This window comes from Kryptolebias marmoratus, linkage group LG13 (assembly GCF_001649575.2).
Source record: "Kryptolebias marmoratus isolate JLee-2015 linkage group LG13, ASM164957v2, whole genome shotgun sequence".
Taxonomy (NCBI): domain Eukaryota; kingdom Metazoa; phylum Chordata; class Actinopteri; order Cyprinodontiformes; family Rivulidae; genus Kryptolebias; species Kryptolebias marmoratus.
Window position 1 is genome coordinate 22,083,854 of NC_051442.1, and position 21,598 is coordinate 22,105,451.

At 41.6% G+C, this 21,598-nt stretch overlaps 3 protein-coding genes across 4 annotated transcripts in view; 1 reads left to right on the forward strand and 2 right to left on the reverse strand.

Moving 5' to 3' along the window:
- Positions 1 to 4,025, reverse strand: part of LOC108244703 (C2 domain-containing protein 2) — a 32,317-nt gene extending 28,292 nt beyond the window's left edge. The window contains exons 1-2 of one of the 2 annotated variants that reach the window (XM_017431111.3): positions 3,247 to 4,025; positions 1,726 to 1,821 (exon numbers count right to left, since the gene is read on the reverse strand). In XM_017431111.3, coding sequence (XP_017286600.1) covers positions 1,726 to 1,821; positions 3,247 to 3,528 — 378 coding nt within the window. In that variant the 5' untranslated portion in view covers positions 3,529 to 4,025. The remainder of the gene's footprint in view (positions 1 to 1,725; positions 1,822 to 3,246) is intronic. The other variant, XM_017431113.3, reaches the window with a different exon arrangement.
- A 58-nt stretch (positions 4,026 to 4,083) lies between these two features.
- Positions 4,084 to 7,844, forward strand: atg101 (autophagy related 101). Its single transcript, XM_017431120.3, has 2 exons — positions 4,084 to 4,823; positions 7,170 to 7,844. Exons 1-2 carry the CDS (start codon positions 4,572 to 4,574, stop codon positions 7,572 to 7,574), a joined length of 657 nt encoding a protein of 218 aa, XP_017286609.1. The 5' UTR covers positions 4,084 to 4,571; the 3' UTR covers positions 7,575 to 7,844.
- A 2,040-nt stretch (positions 7,845 to 9,884) lies between these two features.
- zbtb21 (zinc finger and BTB domain containing 21) lies at positions 9,885 to 19,965 on the reverse strand. The gene is made up of 2 exons (XM_017431109.3): positions 19,817 to 19,965; positions 9,885 to 15,650 (listed from the first exon to the last, which is right to left on the reverse strand). Exon 2 carries the CDS (start codon positions 15,646 to 15,648, stop codon positions 12,601 to 12,603), a length of 3,048 nt encoding a protein of 1,015 aa, XP_017286598.1. The 5' UTR covers positions 15,649 to 15,650; positions 19,817 to 19,965; the 3' UTR covers positions 9,885 to 12,600.
- Positions 19,966 to 21,598: the final 1,633 nt, after the last annotated feature.

Below are 21,598 nucleotides of genomic sequence, written 5' to 3' on the forward strand. Positions count from 1 at the left end.
ACTTAGTGCAAGTTGTGTAAACAACAAAAGCGCGATGGACAACATTGGCCCTGTGTTGTTGCTGTTTTTTAAACTTATGGGGATTCTCCTGAGACTTCAGGAAGAGAGGCGCAGTGGAAGAAACGCTCTGGATGCCGAGATTGTGGCATTTTATTGTGGAGCTAAGCTTGTGCCACCCACGAAAGCAGGGCCAACCCCGCTGGCCCTACTCCGAAGCAGGGAGCAAAGAAGCAGGGCCAACCTCGAAAAAATGCAGATGTAAACGCTCGCAAAGCGAGCAGAGTAGAGTGGAGCCGAGACCGTTACGGTCCGTGTAAAAGGGGCATTTGTTTCTCGGCTGGCCTGGGAACACCATGGGATTCCCCCGGAGGAGCTGGCCCAAGTGGCTGGGGAGAGGGAAGTCTGGGTTTCCCTGCTTAGGTTGCTGCCCCCGCGACCCGACCCCGGATAAGAGGAAGAAGATGGATGAATGGACACTTAAAATCTGTGTTGCCTTCATTATAAGCCTTATATAAGGCCTTTAATTTTTTTGCAGCTCAGATAGATTTGTTTTTTGTTTTTTTAGGTCCAAAATGGCTCTTTCAACATTTTGGGTTGCCAACCCCTGGCCTAAGCTGAGAAACAGAGACCCCTGTCCCTTATCTGCTAACGACTAGTAGTCTGAACACAATTTATCCTGAGCCCCAGTGTTGGACCTCCTACTGAACTGACATGACCCCACACAGGCAGCGCAGTTATTACCTGGACATCTAGGAAAAAAAAAAAAGTTTTGCTCAGCTGCCAGCTGATTAAAGATTATTTAACAGTGATCTTTGGGAACTTTCTGAAGATACAGCTTTTTGTTGGAGTGTTTTTTTATTCTTCAGGACGCTAAAAGATTTAATGAACTTTTTAACAGATTTTTTTGCAATAGAAATGAAAGGTTTTTTTTTTGTTTTTATTAATCAGAGTGGAACTGGATACAGTGTGGTGAATTTCTCTTTGGTTTAAAGTTTGTTCTAATTGTTTTTGGACCCACTGTGATCACTGTGTGCTGTATCAATCACAGGACAACAGTCTGAGCAGCTTATTGCTGTATCATATTAACCTAATTCAACACAGCAATGATCTTATGCTCACAGTGCAGTTGTTTAAAGCAGCTGACGACTGCAGAACTGCAGAGGAGTTTTATGGGTTAAATCTTCAGACTTAGCTCCTATATGAAGCTCTGTGACGTCACTCATTACTGTATTATATTTCAGCCATATCACATTTGTTAGTACACAATTCCTAATAAGCTTAATCACCACAAAAATGTGACTCAAATGACTCTGAACCATGGTAATGTCAGAATAATAATCGAGCTCAGATGTCTGAATGTGTTGTAACTTTTACAGAACCATCAGCAGACCTGCTGTCACACTGATCCAACAGCTCACTGTGTGACGTGGCTGAGTGTGGATCTGCAAAGAGAGCAGGTAATCCAATCTCAAAAACGTTTTTGGGATACACATTTTACTGCTAGGTATAAACGCTGTCAATCATTTGCAGTCGAATCACACAAAGTGGGTGTTACTGCCAGATCTGAACAGCACCAAACCTTTGTGAACATCAAGAAAACTGGAAAATTTGTGATGGCAAATGGTCACTTTTTAAAGACTCGGCTGAGCTTGACAAATCTTAAAAAAAAAATCAACACAAAACAAACACAAATAAAAAAATTAAAAAGCAAGATCCTCAGTTTACCTTGTTCTGGGCCGTCTTCCGAAAGCTGGACACCTTGTCGATCGTGAGTTCTGACGCCTCAAGACCATCCTCTTCAAATGTCAACACAACAGCACCCTGATGAGCAAGACGACAGGGATATTAAAAACTAGAACATTTTTGAAAACATTTTGAAGGGTGCCAGTGCAGCTGCTGCCCAAAACTCCAACATAACTTTATAATATTCTAAGCTCAGAAAAAAACAATTTGATCTATAAGTCAGATAAGTGAAAAGAGAACAAATATCAAAATGAATGATAAAGCTGCTGCCAGTGGCTCCTTACTGTCACCATGGTAACCGCACAGCTGTGTCTATCACTCCCTGACTGCCAAGTGAAAGAAAGGCTGACAGACACGCAGACTGAAAAGTAAACCTCAATAAGCTAAGCTCCGCTTGTTTATTATAAATACGTCATTTTTAAAATGCACCCCCAAAACCGCTACCTTTATCTACCTCACCGGGCGAGGGTACGCGCGCCAACAGTGACACAATAGCACTGTCCCCGCGAAGGCCCTGCGGTGTCTTCTTTACCGCGAAGGTAAACAGCTTGGCTCTGTTTACGTAGCGTACTTCCCCCTGTCTTTTTGGAGCCAAGTATAATTGCCTCGACCACGCGCTTTTTTACTAAATCAGTCGGCTAGTGATCGGCCAGCCACCTACCACGGGACTTTACCTCTTTTCTGGGGGAAACCCTGGTCTGACTTTTATGCAATTCTTTTGGGAACTTTGACAAATTAATAAGACCTTTCACACCCAATTCTGAAGATAACATTTAGAGTTAAAATATAGGTGAAGTATATAGGAGATGGGGTGTGCACTCTCTGCATTTTAGGGGAATTTGAAAACAAACAAGTTCTATAGCTGTGAGAAACACGCTAGGTGAAAGAAGACAAATGCTCACATTTTGATGTATAATTTGTATGTAAGAGTTGTTAGGAGTAAGAAGAGTGTTGTTTGCAAAAGCTTTGACATTTTTAGATGATTCAAAAGCTAAAAAGTGACATCAAATGTCAGCTAAAATCCTAAAACTTAAACTGTGATTGTGTAAACACTGAAGAATATCAAAGTCCCAGTTCAGACATGTAAAGCCTGAACTGTATAAGTTTAAACTGAATCATTTTTCCAATGAAGTCTGAGCTACAGAGCTCTGCTTCTCATTGGCACCATCAGCAAACAGGAATGTCCTTTGCACTAGTGGCACTGATTTCGTGAAGGTTGCCATAAACCAGCAATGCTGCGTTAAACTGGCAACATGTTTTCTAACTTGAGAAATCCAAGTAGCAGAACAACAATGGGGGATAGTTCAGAGGTGATGCAAGAGGACTCGAATTTCATAGACTCCATCATTGCAAAATAATTCCCCTTGTGCCAATTTGTGGGGCTCAGTGAAGCCTGAGGGTGTCTCCATGAGGACATGTTTGTGATCCATACAAGTCAACCCTTTCTTCCCCGGTCACCTGGCACACAGTGAAGTGTTGGAAGCAGGTGGAGGCGAGACTTACCCCAGTCCTGCTTGACTCGTCGTTCAAAGCCTTGCACCAAGCCCCCCTCCACTGACTCCTCCAGCTTCCCAATGACAGCGCCCATCTCAGCAGGGCTGCTCCTTCCCCCTCCGCCGCACCGTCCTCCGCCGCTCCCTGCCTCCCTGCGACCCCGAGCTGGAAATACTGGGCGAAGTACAAAGCCAGGGTGACCAGAGACGCGGCGAAGAGGGTCACCATGCACAGCCACTGCGGGTCCTCCAAACCAAAATCATACGAGCTGGAACTTTCCGAGTCGGACATCCTTTTGGTAAATGACGGTCAGGATCGGGCGAAGTCGATAATAAAGGCAATCGCCCTTAACAGACAGCAGCGCTGATATCAAACCAATGCAAATTCCGCCTATTAGTATTCATACTGTACTACTGGTGACTTTAAAAGCCACGCAGAGGTCTCAGTGTGGCTGCCTGTAGAGAATTTAGACAATTCTCACAGAGATAAATGTAGGTTTGAACAACCCAGCAGCAGAATGGCACTCTCTGTCTTTCATTTAAGACGCCCGTGTTAGCTGAGTTGGCTAATCTTCGCAGCGGTTCGCTCAACTAGCAATTTCCAATTAGCTCAAGAGAGCGTCCAAAGTTTCGCAAACGGTCTTATTTCCAAAGTCTGCGCCTCTACTCCACCGGCCGACATCCAGATATGAAGCAAGACTCCCAGTAAAACATCCTGAAGTCGAGGGGGGTCAGTCCATCCCGCTGGGTTTGGTTTGCAGCTCAGTCTGACTGGACAAAGTTGCCTTCCGAAGACGGATATGTGGCGCAAACTCTAACTCCCATAATGCAACGCGTTCCGCGATTGTTTTTATATTGTCGTCACGCGCATTGTAGCATATTTATGTAAATTGGATTGTAATGTGAGTTCTAATAGATCAGATTTGGATAAACTTTGTATTTTGGTGCTATATTTAATCAGTTAGATTTACATAAAAGCCGCGGTCAATGTAGCAAAGTGCTCAGAACAGGTGTTTTGAACTTCGCGGCTTTCCGTAGACCGTCCTGCTGACGCTGTTGTCATGCATTCGCTTCCGAATGATAGCAAACACTTAGCTAGCTGTGTTTTGGTAATATGTATCTGCTTTAGATGCGCGTAATTATCAAGTAAAGGTCAAGTTTACTGAATCCCTGAGTCGTTCAATGACCTATTAAAGTTAAAAACGGTGTTCAATAGTCTCCGCCCATTTTCACAGGTAAACAAACAGAATCTTCGTCATTAGTGTGAGAGCTTGCGCTCGGTTAGCTATCGTTGCCCTGCCTGAGTTTGTAAATGGAAAAAGGTCTAATTTGGCCATGAATTGTCGCTCGGAAGTCCTGGAGGTCACGGTGGAGGCTCGGCAGGTGGAGGAGGCGATGCTGGCTCTGTTGCACACCATCTTGCTGCACCGCAGCACGGGCAAGTTCCACTACAAAAAGGAGGGCACCTACTCCATCGGCACCGTTGGCACCCAGGACATCGACTGCGATTTTATCGACTTCTCCTTCGTCAGGGTGACCTCAGAGGAGCTGGACAGGGTTATCAGGAAGGCTGTGTCGGAATTCAAGGTAATAATATGTGCTTTCAGCGAGTGATTACTGCCTGTCATGTCGAGGGAGGCCTGTAATTGAGGGTGTCGTCTTACTACCCCGTTAAAAAGTTTTGTCCTGTATCGTTGTGCGGCTCTGAAATAAAACCAGCAAATTATACAACAAAACACGAAGCTCTAACGAGAATAATGTGCTTTGAGATTTGATAAAGGCACGTCTGACATCGGAGACAAAACTGAAAAGTAAAACAAACAGAAAAAACATGGAGATCAATGGGAAACCCAGCCCTGTCTGCTGCTCTATAGCTCAGACAGACTTCACAGCAGAAACATCATTCAAGGCTTATATTGATCACAGAAAGTTCGACCTTACGAGTCTGAACTGGCATTTTGATCGCTTGTGTTGTTTTTACACAAAGCTCAGTTAAAATTTGATGATTTTTACAGATTTTTTTTTCACCGATTGATGAACTAAGAGTTGATCTCTCACAGACTTTGAAATTGTCTAAAATTTTCAAATCTTTTGCAAACAAACTTTCAGCAGGGACGAGCTCAAATCGTGTTAGTGGAGCTATAGTGGCACTTCCGGTGTCAGCTGCCACAAACGCGGTGACAGCTTCTGGCTTTTGTGACAGATGACAGGGCTTCGGTAGCAGATTGAATATGAATAGGAATAACTTAATTTAAAATAAAATAATAATTAAAAAATACAAATACAGCCGAACAATTTTATTTTAAAAAAATGAATATACAAAAACAAAAAAATAAAACACATAAATTTGTACATACACTCATACACAGCTGGTGCGGCTTCAGTGACGTATACCACGGATTCTGGCAGCTGACATGGCTTTTGTGACAGATGACAGGGCTTCGGTAGCAGATTGAATATTAATAGGAATAAGTTTATTTAGAATAAAATAATAATTAAAAATATATAAATATGTACATACAAACATACAGCCAAATAATATTATTTAGAAAAATAAACAAAATAAATAAAAGACATTTGTACATACACTCATACAGCTGCCACTGCTGTGGTGCAGCTTCTCTTCCAGATACCACGGATTCTGTCACCTGACACAGATTCCCTGTCAGGTGTGAGGTGACAGGGAATCCTTGTCAGGTGACAAAAAAAGCCATGGAAGATGTCACGAATCCGTGTCAGGTGACAGAATCTGTGGTATCTGGAAGAGAAGCTGCATCTCAGCAGTGGTGGCAGTATGAGTGTATGTACAACTGTCTTTTATTTATTTTTTTATATTTATTTTTTGAAATAATATTATCCGGCTGTATGTTGGTATGTAATTATTATTTTATTCTAAATAAACTTATTCCTCTTAATATTCAATCTGCTACCGAATCCGTAGTATCTGTCACAAAGGCTTCCACAAACGCCGGCAGCCGTGGCAGCCTTTGTGTCACCTGCCACAAAGGCTGCCACAACTCGGCTGTGGCAGTTGACAACGGAAGTGCCACTATATGGCTGTTTAGCAGGCCTTAGTACTGTTAGTTAGTTAGTCTCTTTGTACCTTTAGCTTAGCATTATCATGTTTTAGTTTAGTAATCTTAGCATTTTTCATGTTGGCTGTTAGCAAGCCTTTTTGGTACTATTAGTTCGTCTCTTGTACCTTTTAGTATAGCATTATCATGTTTCAGTTTATGTTAGCTTGTTTATCTCTATATTTGATTGTGATGTTTTTATGATGTTTGATATGTTTTTATCTGTATTTGAATATGTACCTGATTGTTGTTTCTGTGTTTTAAAGCACTTTGAATTGCCTTGTTGCAGAAAAGTGCTATATAAATAAATTTCACTTCACTATATCTGCCACTGACATGATTTGAGCTTGCTGTCTCTCCAAACTCTTCCTATTCCCACAACTCTATTTAGTACATAAGCATTTTTGTCTTCTTCCACTCAGTGTCTCTCACTGCTGTAGGACCAACACTTTTATCTCGTATCCTCCCAGAAAGCAGAGAGTGCATACATAAGTGCAACATAAAAAATTCAATTTGTGACCATCACAGTCTTCTGCTGCTCACGATTCAAGAATTTTTAAGATCCGACTTATAGTTTTCCTGCAGTGACTGTTTGTTTGAGGCTTAGTTTTCAGTCTATGTTTCTGTCTCCCTCGAATTAGCTTGGCAGTCAGATGTGTGGTTACCATTGTGGCCACAATGAGCCACTCATAGCATTAATATTTCTTTTGACTTTCTTATACTGTTCAAACATCAAAATGTAGGCACTTTTCCTGACCGTAGACTAATACGAACTTATTCAGGATTTTTTTTGACCTTCAAAGTTTCTCCTGAGATGTTCTAGTTCTGCCTGAGCTGTTGTCTCTGCTCTGGTTGACAGGACGCTTTGAGCAACTCTGGCAGCGACGGCGTAGGGCAAATCTCCCTGGAGTTCTACCAGAAGAAGAAGTCCCGCTGGCCCTTCTCTGACGAGTGCATCCCCTGGGAGGTGTGGAGTATCAAAGTCAACGTGGTCAACCTGGCTAACGAGCAGGAGAGACAGATCTGCAGGGAGAAAGTGGGAGAGAAGCTGGGCGAGAAGGTGATCAATGTTGTTGAGGTCATAAACCGTCACGAATACCTGCCAAAGATGCCCACCCAGTCTGAAGTGGACAATGTTTTTGACACCAGTCTTAAAGACGTCCAGCCCTACCTTTACAAGATCACCTACCAGATCACCGACTCACTGGGCACGTCTGTAAGCACCACCATGAGGAGGCTGATAAAAGACACTCTGGCACTGTAGACCCTTTGAGGCAGTAAAGGTCTTTTTGCTGTCCTGAAGCATGGTTTGTCAGTATGGCCACTTTTCTGACTTCTGCTGTGATTCCATATCTTAATTTCCTTTTCTCAATTATGTATACTCTGTTTTAAAGATATTTTGTTTACCCAAAATAGTGTTTATCATCCACTAAACAGAAATAATGCTACACTGGTTAGATCCTTCAAAACATTATGTTGCTTAACTGTAAATTAATGTCAGTTTTGACAATAAATGTTGTTTTTTTGTCTGTTATTCTAGTCCTAGCACTGTCCCAAGATAGAAGCAGATAAGAGAGAAGTCTGAGTTTCCATGTGAAAGATAGAGCTGAGTTTGGGGAAGCAGATTTCCTCATCCACGTACATCAAACTTCCTCCCTGCGCACACGCTCATGGCGAGTGTGACCTTACGCGTGGAGTAGGACAGGATTTCCACTTTACCGGTCCTCCGTATGAAAGAAAACACTTCCTACGTTCACTCCCCGGGTTTCTGTTAGACAATGTCACAGTGGTCCGCAGCTTCACGTGCCTCCCTCCCCCTGATTCTGGGGTTAGCCGTCTGCCAGCAGGAAAACAGCACGTCATCACTCTGATTCTGTGTGCAACAAACGAACATCCGAAGGCTCTGTGTGTGTGTTTTTTTTTTAAATTAATTTTTTGGTCTTAAATAGTGCACACATTCTCTTTCTTTTGTTGTTTTATAACCTGGACTTTAAAATAAATTTTAGGTGGTTTGTACCTTTCGGTTTACACAACATGACTGTTCAAATATGCCAAATGTGTTTTAATGGGAAAAAAACGAACAGAAAATGACAGCACGCATAACTATTTACCCTGCTGAAGTCATTTCGTAAGCAGCAAATTTCTTCAGTTATGTCTCCGTGACTTTGGTACATCAAGTCTCTGTAATTTTTGTTCATTCTTCATGACAAATTGCTGCAGCTCCTTCTGGTGGATGGGTGCTGCTTGTGTCCAGCAATCTTTCAATCACAGCTTTGACTGGACCATCCCAGGACTTTTAACTGGTTCTCTTCAAACCAGTGGAGTGTTCTTCAGCAGAGTGTTTAGGGTCTTTGTCCCGCTGGAAGGTGGACCTCTGTCTCTGGAAGACTCAAACAGGTTTCTTGTATAAATTATCTTTATATTTTGCACCATTCACCTTTCTCAACTCTGACCAGTTTCCCAGATGAAAAACATCCCCACAGCGTGATGCTGCCACCACCATGCTTCACCATGAGGATGGTGTTCTCAGCATGATGCGACGTTAGGTTTGCCTCAGACATGGCGTTGTCCACGAGGGCCTAAAAGTTCCGTTTTAGTTTCATAGAAGGACATGTAGAAGGACCACAGCACCTTCTACATGTTTGGGGAGCATCCAATACACCTTTTGGCAAATAACTTTTTTTCACTCTTTAATCAGTGTCTTTTTCCAGCCCCTCTCCCAAGAAGCCCAGCTGCGGTGCAGCTTATAGTGGTCCTATGAACAGATCCTCTCATCTCTGAAGGAAGCTGTCCAGCTCCATCAGGGCTATCTTTGACGTCCTGCTCTGAGTTTTGGTGGATGACTCTCTCCTGGCAGGTTTGCTAATAATGGATTTATTGGAGTTCTGTGGGATGTTCAGGGATTTTTTTTATTGTCTTATAATCCCACTCTGATCTGAACTTTACAGCAACTTTGTTCCTTGGTCTTCATGCTACCTCTTTCTCGTTGTTAGCTTGCAGTATTTCAAGGTGTTTCACTGGTGTTGATTCTAGGAGCTGTCAGAACAGGTGGCTATACACAGAGACCCTCTGACACTTAAATAAAATCCTCTAACTAATTATGTGGCTTCTGAACGTAACATTTGAGGCGTCAAAGTAAAAGGGGTTAACACATATGCATGTTTCATTTCTCAGATTAAATATAGAAAAATTAAACAACTTTGTTCCTCCCAATCAGTTTTATTAATCTTATGTATTTTGTGTAGGTCCATTACTCAAATTGATGAAATGGAAAAAAAAATAATAATTCCAGCTAGTCGGGCAACAACTACCCCCCCACCCTTTAAAAATTCAAATACCACAACTGATTGTATATGCATACTCCACTGTTACTCTTTATTACAGAAGTTTAGCACAAAAACTGTAGAAAACTTAAACACAAAAAGTCTCAAAAAAGCAACAATAATGCAACCAATACAAATATTCATTATTGCAGTAAGAGCACGGGAAGAGTAAAAAGATAAAACTTCTGTTTACTAACAAAACTGGTACAAAATTGAAAATACAAACACTTCCATTTACACGAGTCTAATCATTTCTGTGAAAACCTTCAGCACGTTTTTTTTTTTTTTTTTCTGCACAAGATATTAAGAGCACTATTAGCGGTACTAGATTTCTGCAGAAAACAAACGTCACAACGCAGCTTTTGTTGCTCTCTACGCGGGAAACGAAGTGTGTTCATCTGTGTGGACTGAAGTGCTCCGACAGCCAGAATAAACCAGGACAAAGATCCCATCCACCAAGCCAAAGCAGAAGTATGTACTTGTACAAGAATACAACTGTAAAACCACTGGAATACTATCAAAACACAATCTTTTTTCATGAATCTTCAGGAAGCAGGAATACTTGTTGCTTTTTAACTAACCAAAGATTTAATTCCCATCATTTTTCTCCTATTGACATCACCACTTAGAAATGCCTGAGTCAAAGGTCCTCTGAAACGCTTTTGTGCTTTCATGTGAAGTAATTTAGAAAAACAAACTTGCATAAGGCCATCAAAGCAGCGTGAAATACAATTACCAAATTCAGCAGCATAAAGTTCTGTTGTTTGAATGTTTACATGATTGTGGTGCTGCAGATGTCAGCAGTCCTGAAAGTGACGAGCTGCAAACCAGAAATTAGTCTCAGAACTGACATTTGTCAACAGAGTACAGCTATAGAACTAAAATCTGCATTCATATACAGCACAACCTTTTTGTCTAACAGTCTGAAAGGCTGCTTTTATTTATTTCAGGGATTTTTGTAACAGTGTGTATGAAAAGACAAATACCTGAATAGTGTGACACCAGCAGAATCTCAATTTATAATATCTGAATATTTTAATAGATGTGCAAAATGTAAATAAATTGATCTAAAAATTTCATAAACACATTTTATTCATAATGAAACATAGTAAACATATCAATTGTTTAAACTAAGAAATTGTACCATTTCTAAAAAAGGAAAAAAAAAAAAAAAAAAGATCATTTGAAATTTGATGGCAGCAGCACACCTCGAACTGTTGGGACAGGCAGCACAAGACTGTAAAAAATAGTGGTACAGATAAACAGCTGGAGGAGGTTTTTGTAATTAATTAGTTTAACTGTAAACAGGTCAGCAAGAGGACTGGGGATAAAAAGATCATTTTGGAGAGGCTGAATCTCTCTGAAGTAAAGATGGGCAGATGTTCACCAGTCTGTAAAAAATCTGTGTCTAAAAATAATGGAACAACTTAAGTATAATGTTCCTCAAGAACATTGGGAATACTTTGAATAGCCTATTATCTGCAGTTCCTAATATCATCAAAATATGTTAAGAATCTGGAGAAATCTCTGAGGTCAAAGGCCAAAGCTGAACATCAATATTACCTCGCTGTGATCGTCAGGCCTTCGGGGGCCACTGCATTAAAAATCATTCTTCTTCTAAAGAAAAGAAAAGAAGAAGCCTCTGGCATGAGCAGGTTATAGATCTGGAAAAGCAACATCAATGTAGAAAAATGTATACAGGTTTTAGAACATCTGTTCCCATCCAGACAACATCAGCACCAGAGTCCAGGTGCTGAACTGACCTGCCTGCAGTCCAGACCTCTCACCAACTGAAAACATTTGACAAATCATGAAACAAAAGATCTGGCAGAAAAGACCCAGGACTGTTGAACAGCTAGAATCCTCCATCCTCCATCAGACAAGAATGAGACAACATTCCCTCTAAAACCTCCAGCAGCTGCTCTCCTCAGTTCCTGGATGGTTTCAGACTGATGTTAGAAGAAGAGGTTAAAAGTTGTTAAACGATGCTTTACAGTGATAAACATGACCCTGGCTTAACTATTTTGAGGTGTGTTGTTGCCATAAAATTCAAAATTATTATTTAAATTGTACAACTTCTTAGTTTAAACATTTGATATGTTTACCATGTTCCATTACAAATAAAATATACGTTTATGAGATTTATAAATCATTGCATTCTGTTTTTATTTACATTTTACACAACATTCCAACATTTTGGAATTGGGGTTGTAAAATAAGTAGTGTTGAAAAACTACCATTGTATATGTTAGATCTTGTTTTATTATATCAGAAGTCTTATTCATTCGATCCATTAAATGGTGAAAAGGCAGTTGAAGACTGATAGGAATTGCAAGTTTGATGCAAACAGGTCATGGTAAACCATTTTACTCCTACAACCTAAAACCTCGGTTATGTAAACTAAAGCAAAAAAGGATCCACATCTTTCAATAACAGAGCCAAGCTAATAAACAAAGTGCATACTGAGTATTGAGGCCAATAATATTATCCTAAGGGATGCCACTCACACCAAAAGACAAATTTATTTAAATACTAAAGCCTTTTTTTGTCTATGAACAGCAGCCTGAAAACCTTAAAGCACTTCCACACTAAAGGAACAGTGTGTACAGTTCTTCTTTTGCTGCACATTTAAGTTAAAAGGTACAGCAGAAGTAAGATGGAGTGCAACTCTGTAACTTGTTTTGTCCAAACATCTTCAGAGGTAAATGCTAAACAGACAACTAAAAGATGTTTAAAACAGATATAACATTATTAAAAAAAAAGAAAAAAAAAATCATAATTATCTCAAAATGAACTTGAGCACTTGATTGCACATTCATGTTTACACCTCTAATTAACATGGCCACTTTAAAATATACTACTGCAGGCAAGCGAATATACATTCAGAGTCTTGCTTTTGTAGGCTGATGTGTGTTCATAATGATATGAAGTGTTGTCTGTGCAGAGAAAAGTCCCGCCATCTGATGCTCACATGTGGTTGTGACTCTGCTCGTGGCTCCACAGACTGAAGGCCGACTTGAAGGTTCTGTGGCAGAGTTTACACATGTACTGCCTTTTAAACGTCAGGGCGGAGAGAGATGGTGCGTGGTAAAAGAGCGTGTCCGACTCGTGAGGGCCGCCCGGATTCTCCATGCTGTTGGACCTGGACAGAGAGCCACAGCTGCCGGCGTCAGGTTCAGGCCTCGTTGTTTTGCTCGCCGACGAACCGCAGGGCTCCGGACTGCAGGACTCCTCCACCATCACTGCCGCTACGGGCGCTGCCTGAGAGGGTTTGAGTCCGGAGGTCTGCAGGGTGGGACGTTCTGAGGGTTTAGGGGTCAGGGGCGGGGAGGGAGACAGGGATGACGGATGTTTGTCGATTTCTTTGGCTCCAGGTTCGCTGGCAGTCGACATGTGAGACTGAAAGTGGCTCCAAAGGCGAAAGTTGGTCCTAAAGGCTTTGTTGCAGATGTGACAGATGAAGGGTTTGATGTGGCACAGCAGCTCCTGGTGTCTCTCCAGGTCTTTGCGAGAGCTGAAGAGACTGCCACATTTCTCACACGGCCACACCCCAGGTTCCTCGAGTCCCACTTTTGCAGCCTCCTCGTTGTCCCTCTCACACACCGCCTCCTCCAACGGTTCCTCCTTAACTACCAGGTTACCATGGCGACCCATGCTCAGGTCCTCAGGCACATAGGATGAGGAATCTTCAGAGTCATACATGGCTGGACCTGAGGAGTCACTGTAACTGATGTTCTCTGTGAATCTGCTGCCTGCTCCAGGGTCGTCGCTGTAAGGCTCCTCTCCGAGCATTGCAGGCACTTCTTCACTGCTCTCTTGTTGCTTCAGGTAGATCTGGTTTTTACCAGTCATCATGTTCTGGTTGTGGACTTCCACCTGGTGGCGCCATATACTGAAGGAGGATTTGAAGGTGCGCATGCACTCCAGACATGTCAGTTTCTTGTATTTACAATGCGCCTCATGGTCCTTCTTGACCGCTGGACTTGAGAACCGGAGGCCACAGTACGGACAGACAGTTGCGTGGCGACAGCCTCTCTCATGGTCACCCTGCTCCAACAGTGATGACAGCTTGACGTTACAAAGCCTGCAAGAGTAAACACCAGTCTCTGTGTTCTTTTGTCGAATGATCTCATCCTCATCCTGTTCCTGGTAGAGGACACTTTCGCTTCCCGTGTCCTCCTCGACCTTTTCAGGAGGATGTGTCCTTAAGTGCTGCCTGTACTGAGACTGGAACACAAAAACCTTCCCACAGTAAGGACATATGAAACTGGACCTCAATCTCTTTTTGGCAAGGGATGGAGGCTGCAAACCCTGCTTGTTTCTCTTCAGCTTCCAAAGCAAAGCTTTCTTTATTTCTCTCTCTCGCACAATATCTATTAACTTCTTTTGAAATTTCTCATCCAGGACAGATGAGCTGGAGGACGATGCTGGATTCTGGACTACACCATGCTGAGTCTGACAGTGTGTCCACACTTTAAAGTTGGTATGAAAGCGCTTGTGGCAGATTTCACAAGCGTACGGCTTCTCGGGGTTGTGGTACATATTTACATGACGATGGAGTCCAGTGCTGGACCGGAAAACCTTTAAACAATTCCAGCATTTGAAAATCTTGTTCTGTGGTGGCTCCCCGTTGTTTTGATTTGAGTCATTGCTGGCATGCTGAGGTGCAGAGTCGGAAATGTTTGCATCGAGGGACACAGTGTGTTCTTTAAATAATTTGCTCTTCTTGAAAGGATATCTCCTGTTGTCAGGTCTGTCCTTTCTCTTCCCTGCAGGACTAAACTGTGCCCGGTCCTGGCAGTAATTTGTTTGCAACTCTTTGAGATTGACTGGTAAAGCATCTCCAACTGTGATCCGGATAATGTCCATGGGGTCAGCTAGTGGACTGCTGGGCTCAGCTTTCACGCTGACGTCTCCTTCTACCTGAGTTTCCTTATCATACCTGCTGGGGTACTTTGACCTGAGAACCAAAGGGGAGGCTCGTGATGAGTTGCCGTTGTGGGCGAATGTTTCTGCTCCTGAGGCTTTTGAGGCCATTTTAACCACTGACTGTTCTCGATTTTGCAGATTCTTCAGCTCCAGTGTTGGTGAGAAAACTGGAACGGGGCTGTCCATGGATAATGATCTCCGGAGAAGGCTTTTAATCAGTGGGCCGCTCCTGTCGGTGATCTGGCTCAGCTCACTGGGCTGACTCTGAAAGGGCACTTTATTGTGATAGTGGTGCTCCAGCTCCTCATTCTCCTCCTTTTTATCAGAGTGTGACCTGATGTGATGAACTTCAGCATCACTGAAAGACACTGAGGACGTCAGCTGGGGCCTGACAGATGAGATGTGTGATGGATTCCCTTTCAGTATGGTGGTATACGGATAGCTGGACTTCCTCTCAGAAGCTTCACTCTGTTCTGAAGGTTTCCTGCTGGATTCAGAGTTTCTGACTGACTCATTCGATGTGTTTTCTGATGGAAGCAGAGCCCCTTGAGTGGAGGGAGGAGTTGATGACCTCTCTGAAGGTTTTCCCTGATTATTTGAGAGAGCGAGGTGGGCTGCGTTGTTCTGGACACGACACACAATGACACTCCTTGTCTGGACATCGTTCTCGTCCCCCTCTGAGAATGAAAGCCTTTTCCTGGACACGCAGTAGGATGCATGTGGCCTTGTTGACACAATGTTTGTGAGAAAAGGGATTCCAAGACTGTAGCCCAGCTCTTGAATGGCTGCCAGGCTGCCTCTGTCCACAAAGAGCGAGGAGGAGTAAATGTAGTTCAAAACTATCTCAAAGGCGTCGGGCTCACAGAAATCCAGGTTTACGACCTTCAGCGACTCTGCGTCCATCTGTGTGAACAGAGTCTGGAAGTACTCACTGCTGGCAGCAAGAACGCTCTTATGGGCTTGGTACTTCTGGTCTGCCACAACCAGAACCACATCACACATGTGGCCCCGCAGCCGCTGCTCATTGAGAACCCCTAACAATGACAGGGCATGGGACGAGTTACTGTAATGTACCAGGCTCTCCATGGCTGAAAGAAAAAAAACACAAAGGACAAGTCTTATCACAGGAATACACAAATTAAAATAGTAATGAATATGACAGTTCTTCATTTTGATATAGATGTAAAACGTGGACTATGCGCATATTTAAAATTACAGGCCTTGCATTCCTTAAAGGAATGCATATTGCCCACCACCTTTCATGCCAGAGTTTTAGAAATTGATCATCCTATGTCTAGAAATAATGGCATTAACTCCTTTTTCCTCCAAACTTAAAAATTACGTCATGCGAGTTTTTATGCAATATCATGAGAAGTCACCACCAGAGTATGTGCTAAAAATGACTCTCAGCTACTACCACACCAAACCTTAGTTCAATATCTGTAAAACTGACTGAGTTGTAGCCATTTTTGTGTTGGCAAATGTCAATTAGCTGTTGTAGCCATCTTGAAATGGGTTGATATCAAAGTTATTTAGTTGTAGATGTACATCCAATGATTACTTTCATTAAAATCCATCCAGTGGTTCATGAGACATTTTGCAAACAGAGAAACAGGGTTGACAAAGCAAAGATCTTGTGCAATAAGTAGCACCTGGAGTATGTGTTGTGAATGACTCAGCTACAACCACACCACATTTTAGCTCAATATTTGTAAAATCAACTGTGAAAAAATAGACATTTTTGTATTTAAAGGTCAGTTAGCTGTAGCAGCCATCTTCAATCAGTTTGTTAATCAGTTGTAGATGTACACACAGTGATGACTTTCTGAAAGTTTTATTATTTATTATTTATAAGTTTTTGTCCAGTGGTTCGTGAGATGTTTTGGTTAAAGTCAGGCACATGGCAACTCATACACAAAAATAAAACAAACACACGGGCAAAAAGATTATCGCTGCCGTTCTCCTGTCTGTGGTAAGCGATAATAACTGACTGGAGCAAAAAACAAACATGATAAGGCTTTACATGTGCTTTTGTATCTTTTCAGATAAATATAAAGTGAATTAAATACCAGTTAGTCAGTGTACAATCATAAACACCCACTATAAAAAGGTATTTCAGTAAGTTTGAATACACATAATCATTTTACAGTATTACAAAGTTATGGAAAATATATTTCTTATTTTTACTGTCTCAGTAAATAAACGAGTATTGTACTTTGAAATAAAAAGATCACTGTCAAAACATGTCTTCAGTTTATAAGAAATTAGCTGCCACCTGATGGTAAACAGGTGGAACTAGAACACTGAACCAGTCAGGGTTTTTCACCATGCCAGTACTTCAGCTGAGACATTCACATCTGACATCTACATTGTGTTCGGTATTAAAAAAAAAAAGGAAAGTAAAAAGTGTTTGAATCATCCCTGACACAGACATAGCTGTGAACTACAGCAGCAGCCTTTAGTGAGATGATCAACAAGTGATCTGTTACAGCTTTGAAAACTAATAAATTGTACATTTTTCTTTAAAAATGAAAAGAACACAGTTTTGGTCTACATTATCATACTTGGTATTGCCGGCTGTGGAAGACAATAGTGTGTCTGTGTGTGTGTGTGTGTTCAATTGTCTGTAGAGTTCGCAAAATATCTCATGAATCAGTTGTCAGATTTGACTGGAACACTCTAAAAGTAATCGCTGGCTGTACATCTACAACCGATTACCTGTTGGAGTTAGTCCTATTAAAGATGGCCACCAGAGCTAACCAAGCCTAAACAACACAACAACTATAAGTCAGTGAGGGTAGTAGCTGAGAGTCATCCTCAACAAATACTTCAAGCGCTAATAGATCAGCTTAGATCTCGCAATATTGCCAGAGATCGTCAACGTTATTTACAAGGTTTGGACCAAACAGGCTAGAAGTCCGTCCTCCTTTAGTTTAAAACTTTGTCATTAATGATGGTTGGTATAATTGCCATCAAAGAATGTCAGGCCTTTAATTTTCCATCTGTATAATTATAACCTAAACTGCTAAATGACAGCTGTATTTATGAATAAACAAGACATGTTAAGGTTTTCTTGTCCACAGTCACAAATGTGAATGATTTAAACAGTCCTCTGAAACATTAGGTTAATCATTAAACATATTTTTATTATCCTGTTGGAAGTAGAATAAAAACGGTCTCCGACAAACTAGACATTTATACGAACTGCTGGTTGTGATAAGTAGCTGAGGTCAAAGCTGGACCCTGTTATCTTCATAACAGGGTGACAAAGTGACACACTTTTAATTCATGGAGCATTACATCATTTTAACAGTCTGCACACATGAAAACGCTGCACTGTCAAGTTGCCTTCAGACACACACCAATACAGGAAGTTAGGAAAGGAAACCTCGCTTCCTTAAAGCAGCGCAATTTGTACACTCAGCCACCTTCACTGGTGTCAAAAAAAAACATTTAGTCCAGACCAAAGTCTATCCACCTCAACCTGACGTTGAACCATGGCTAAATGAATTCCTTCAAACATCTCTTAACTGAAGCAGGAGTTGAGCATAATTTCTCCATAAACAAGAAAAAAATAACTAAAGCTGCAGCTGCTAGAAGTGCTTTTACAAGCTATGAAATTATTATCAGTATGAAGTATAATGACTGATATGCAAAGTGTTGTTGTTAGAGAATTTTAAAGTGAAATTCTGATTTTAGTCAACCAAGAAATCCTCAATAAACACTTCAGATCACAGGAGATCTCACCAGTTTTGTATGAGATCACACATAACGTCTGAGGTAAACCAAATAACACAACAGCTGGACAACAGATCAGTAGCAACAGGTTGTCTAAACTGAGAAGACACATTTGAATTCTGCAGTTCATAGTTTCATCAGTCTGTATTTTTATACCGAGGCCAGGAGAGGTGGAGTTTAGCCAACCGAGGGTGCTGTCACGACTTATAAGGAATGCTAAAAATAGCTTTTTAGTAGTTTTTGAGCCACATAAACAAAGCAAGGGTCTGATTAGCTCAATTTAATGCACAAACATAATTCCAAAACACGTTAATGTTACAGAAAAAGCTTTGGAGTTAAAGGCCTAATATAATGTTAGGTTAAAATTAATTTACTACGTACAGTAAATTAAAGGCCGAGCATGTTTGAAGGAATGCATGGCACCCACAGCCTTTCATTTTTTTTTAGCTGTCTTTAGGTTGGCTGTGGGGGCCATCTTCACTGTGGTCAGACAGAGTTTAATTAAAATCTGCCCAGTGGTTCATGAGGTATTTTGCTAACAGATAAACAGTTAATGCTAAAGTTTTCAGCAAAGATCTAGTAGCACCTGGAGTATGTGTCATAAATGGCACCAAGTTTAAGCTCAGTGTCTATAAAAGTCAAGTTACAGCTTGAAGCTCGATTTTATCTGCCTGTGTTCACACTAAATATTTGACTTTCAAAAAAATTATGTTTCTGTCATATAGAATATCGTATAACTATTATTTCATTTGGAGCATATATTCCTATATATGTTTTTTATTTTTTTTATTTTAAGCACGACATGTTACTTAACCGGTCCTTTATTCTGAAAAGGTGAACCGGAAATGGGGTTCTTTCTGTTGAGAATATTGACATTTTCTATATATGTTCAAGGGAAGATCTTCATTCATTCATTAAAAACTAGACGTCGGTCGGGTGAATCTGAAGTAAAACTCATAGTACAAGTAAAAAAAAAATAAAATAAAAAAAGGAAAAATACCGACGTGCCAGCTTTCCATGAGGAAGCCGAGTGAGTCTGTGTCGGTATTAGATCCCCCGTGAGACGTGGCTCAGTTTCTGCTGTCACAACTTCTTCTTCTTCAGCTGAAGCGAACATTCCGGCGTGCGCGCGCGGACAAATCATGGCGAAAGAAAAAGCTGCTTCGCTTTCAGCGCTTCATCACATCAGGAGAGCGGAAAAGTTCAGCGCGTCCACCCCCAGCCCCCGGAATGAAAACACCACAGCCGTGAGGACAGGGAGGCATGTTGGAGTCCGGAGCGTGAATTTAACAGCTGCTTTTTCCTTTGAAATGAGACTAAAACAGGCTCGACCCCGCCTGGCATGAGGCGCAGTCCGATAAACGGCTGGTGTCTGGTCGGGTTTTACAGCAGCGCAATCCCCCCTTTTCGAGTTACGTCAGCGCGGAAAAGGAGAAAAAAAAGCACTTCGCGAACTCTGAGAACCTCCGTCTTCCGTTGAATTACACGATAAGTTCGGCGGTCCGTCCACACTTACCCTTCCCGTCGTGAAAAGGGCCTCGCCTCCCCGCAACTACGACTTTATTCAGTGTTGTGGAGGTTTCTGCGTTCTGGTCGTGACTCCATCCATCTTGAATTTGACGTCATCCCACACCAGGGATGAGGTCATCGCAAAGACCGCTCGTCACGTGCACTGCGCGCTGATTGGCTGTTTGAGGAGCGGGAGGCGGGGCTAATGGAAGACCTTACAGTGGGGCTAATTTAAAGAGATATGTCATATTTTTTCGTATGAACGTCCCTCCATCCACCCAATTTTCTTTACCCGCTTTTTCCCCCCCAGGTTGAGGGGCCTGTCTCCAGCAATCACTGTGAGACACCCTGGACAGCTCTCCGGTCCATCACCAGGACACACAGAGCGAAACAACCATCCACACTCTTACTCCCACCCAGAGTAAACCGGAGTAAACCCACGCATGAACAGGGAGAACATGCAGACTCCCCCCAGAAGGGCCTGGAGGCGAACCTGCGACCTTGAAGCCACTGAGCCCCAGTGCCACCTTCTGTTCAAACAAACAAATAAATCAATGCAATTTTTAAATTATTTTTTAAGCAAATAAAAAATTCATTTTAGCTGATTATATTTGAGTTCTGTGTGGTTGAAATTAAGTGCAGCAGGTTTATGGAGTTAAAATTTGTTTCAGTAACCTTAAGTAAGCTTTGAGTATTTATAATGACTTTTCCATAATTAAAGACCTGAAATAAAACCAATCAATATATTATTAACTTACATGTAGTAAATTAAAGGCCTAGCATTCCTTGAAGGAGCGCTTATCACCCGCCTCCTTTCATGCCAGAGTTTTATCGCTGTTTTTGTGTCAGCTAAGGCAGATTAGTTATAGCGGCCATTTTGAATTGAGCTGACTTTGAAAGTTGATGAGTTGTAGATGTTCACCCATTGATTACCTTCTGAAAGTTTCATTAAAATCTATTCATTAAGCCATGAGATATTTTGCTGACAGACAGAGTTAGTTATTGACGGGGTTTTAAAAACAAATCTCATGCCATCAGCTAGTGCTCAAAGTGTAAGTTGGGTATGAGTCTCAGCTATTACCATACCAAATTGTAGCTCAGTACCTTTAAAAAGGACTAAATTTTAGCTATTTTTGAGTTTCATAATTTTGCTTTGCTGTGGTGGCCATCTTGAATTGGATTGACACCAAATGTGAATCAGCTGCAGATATACATTCAGTGATTACTTTCTGAGAGTTTCATTAAAATCCATCTAGTAGGTCATGAAATATTTTGCTAACAGACTAACAGGGTTGATATCAACAGTTAATGACAAAGTTTTAAGTATTGCCCAGTGTGTAGTGCTCTGAGTATGTGTTGGGGCGTGATATTCAGCTACAACCACACAATATTTGAGCTCAACAAAAGTCAGATTTGCGGAGTTATAGTCACTTCTCTGTTTTCTAAAGTCGATTAGCTGCGGCAGCCATCTTGAACTGAGTTGCAGACCTACACCCAGTGATTAGTTTAATTTAAAACACAGACACAACTGACTATAATAGATAATGGCAATGTCTTAAAAACAAATCTCATGGGATCAGTTAGTTCTCAAAATATGTCTAGGAGATGACTCTCAGCTACTACTAAACCAAATTTTAGCTCAGTGTCTGTAAAAAATGGCTGAGTTATAGCCGTTATTGTGTTGTCGAAGGTTGCTTAGCTGTGGTGGCCTTCTTGAATGGGGTTGACTCTAAAGGTTATTCAGTAGATGTACGCCCAATATATACTTTGTGAGAGTTAATCCATCGAG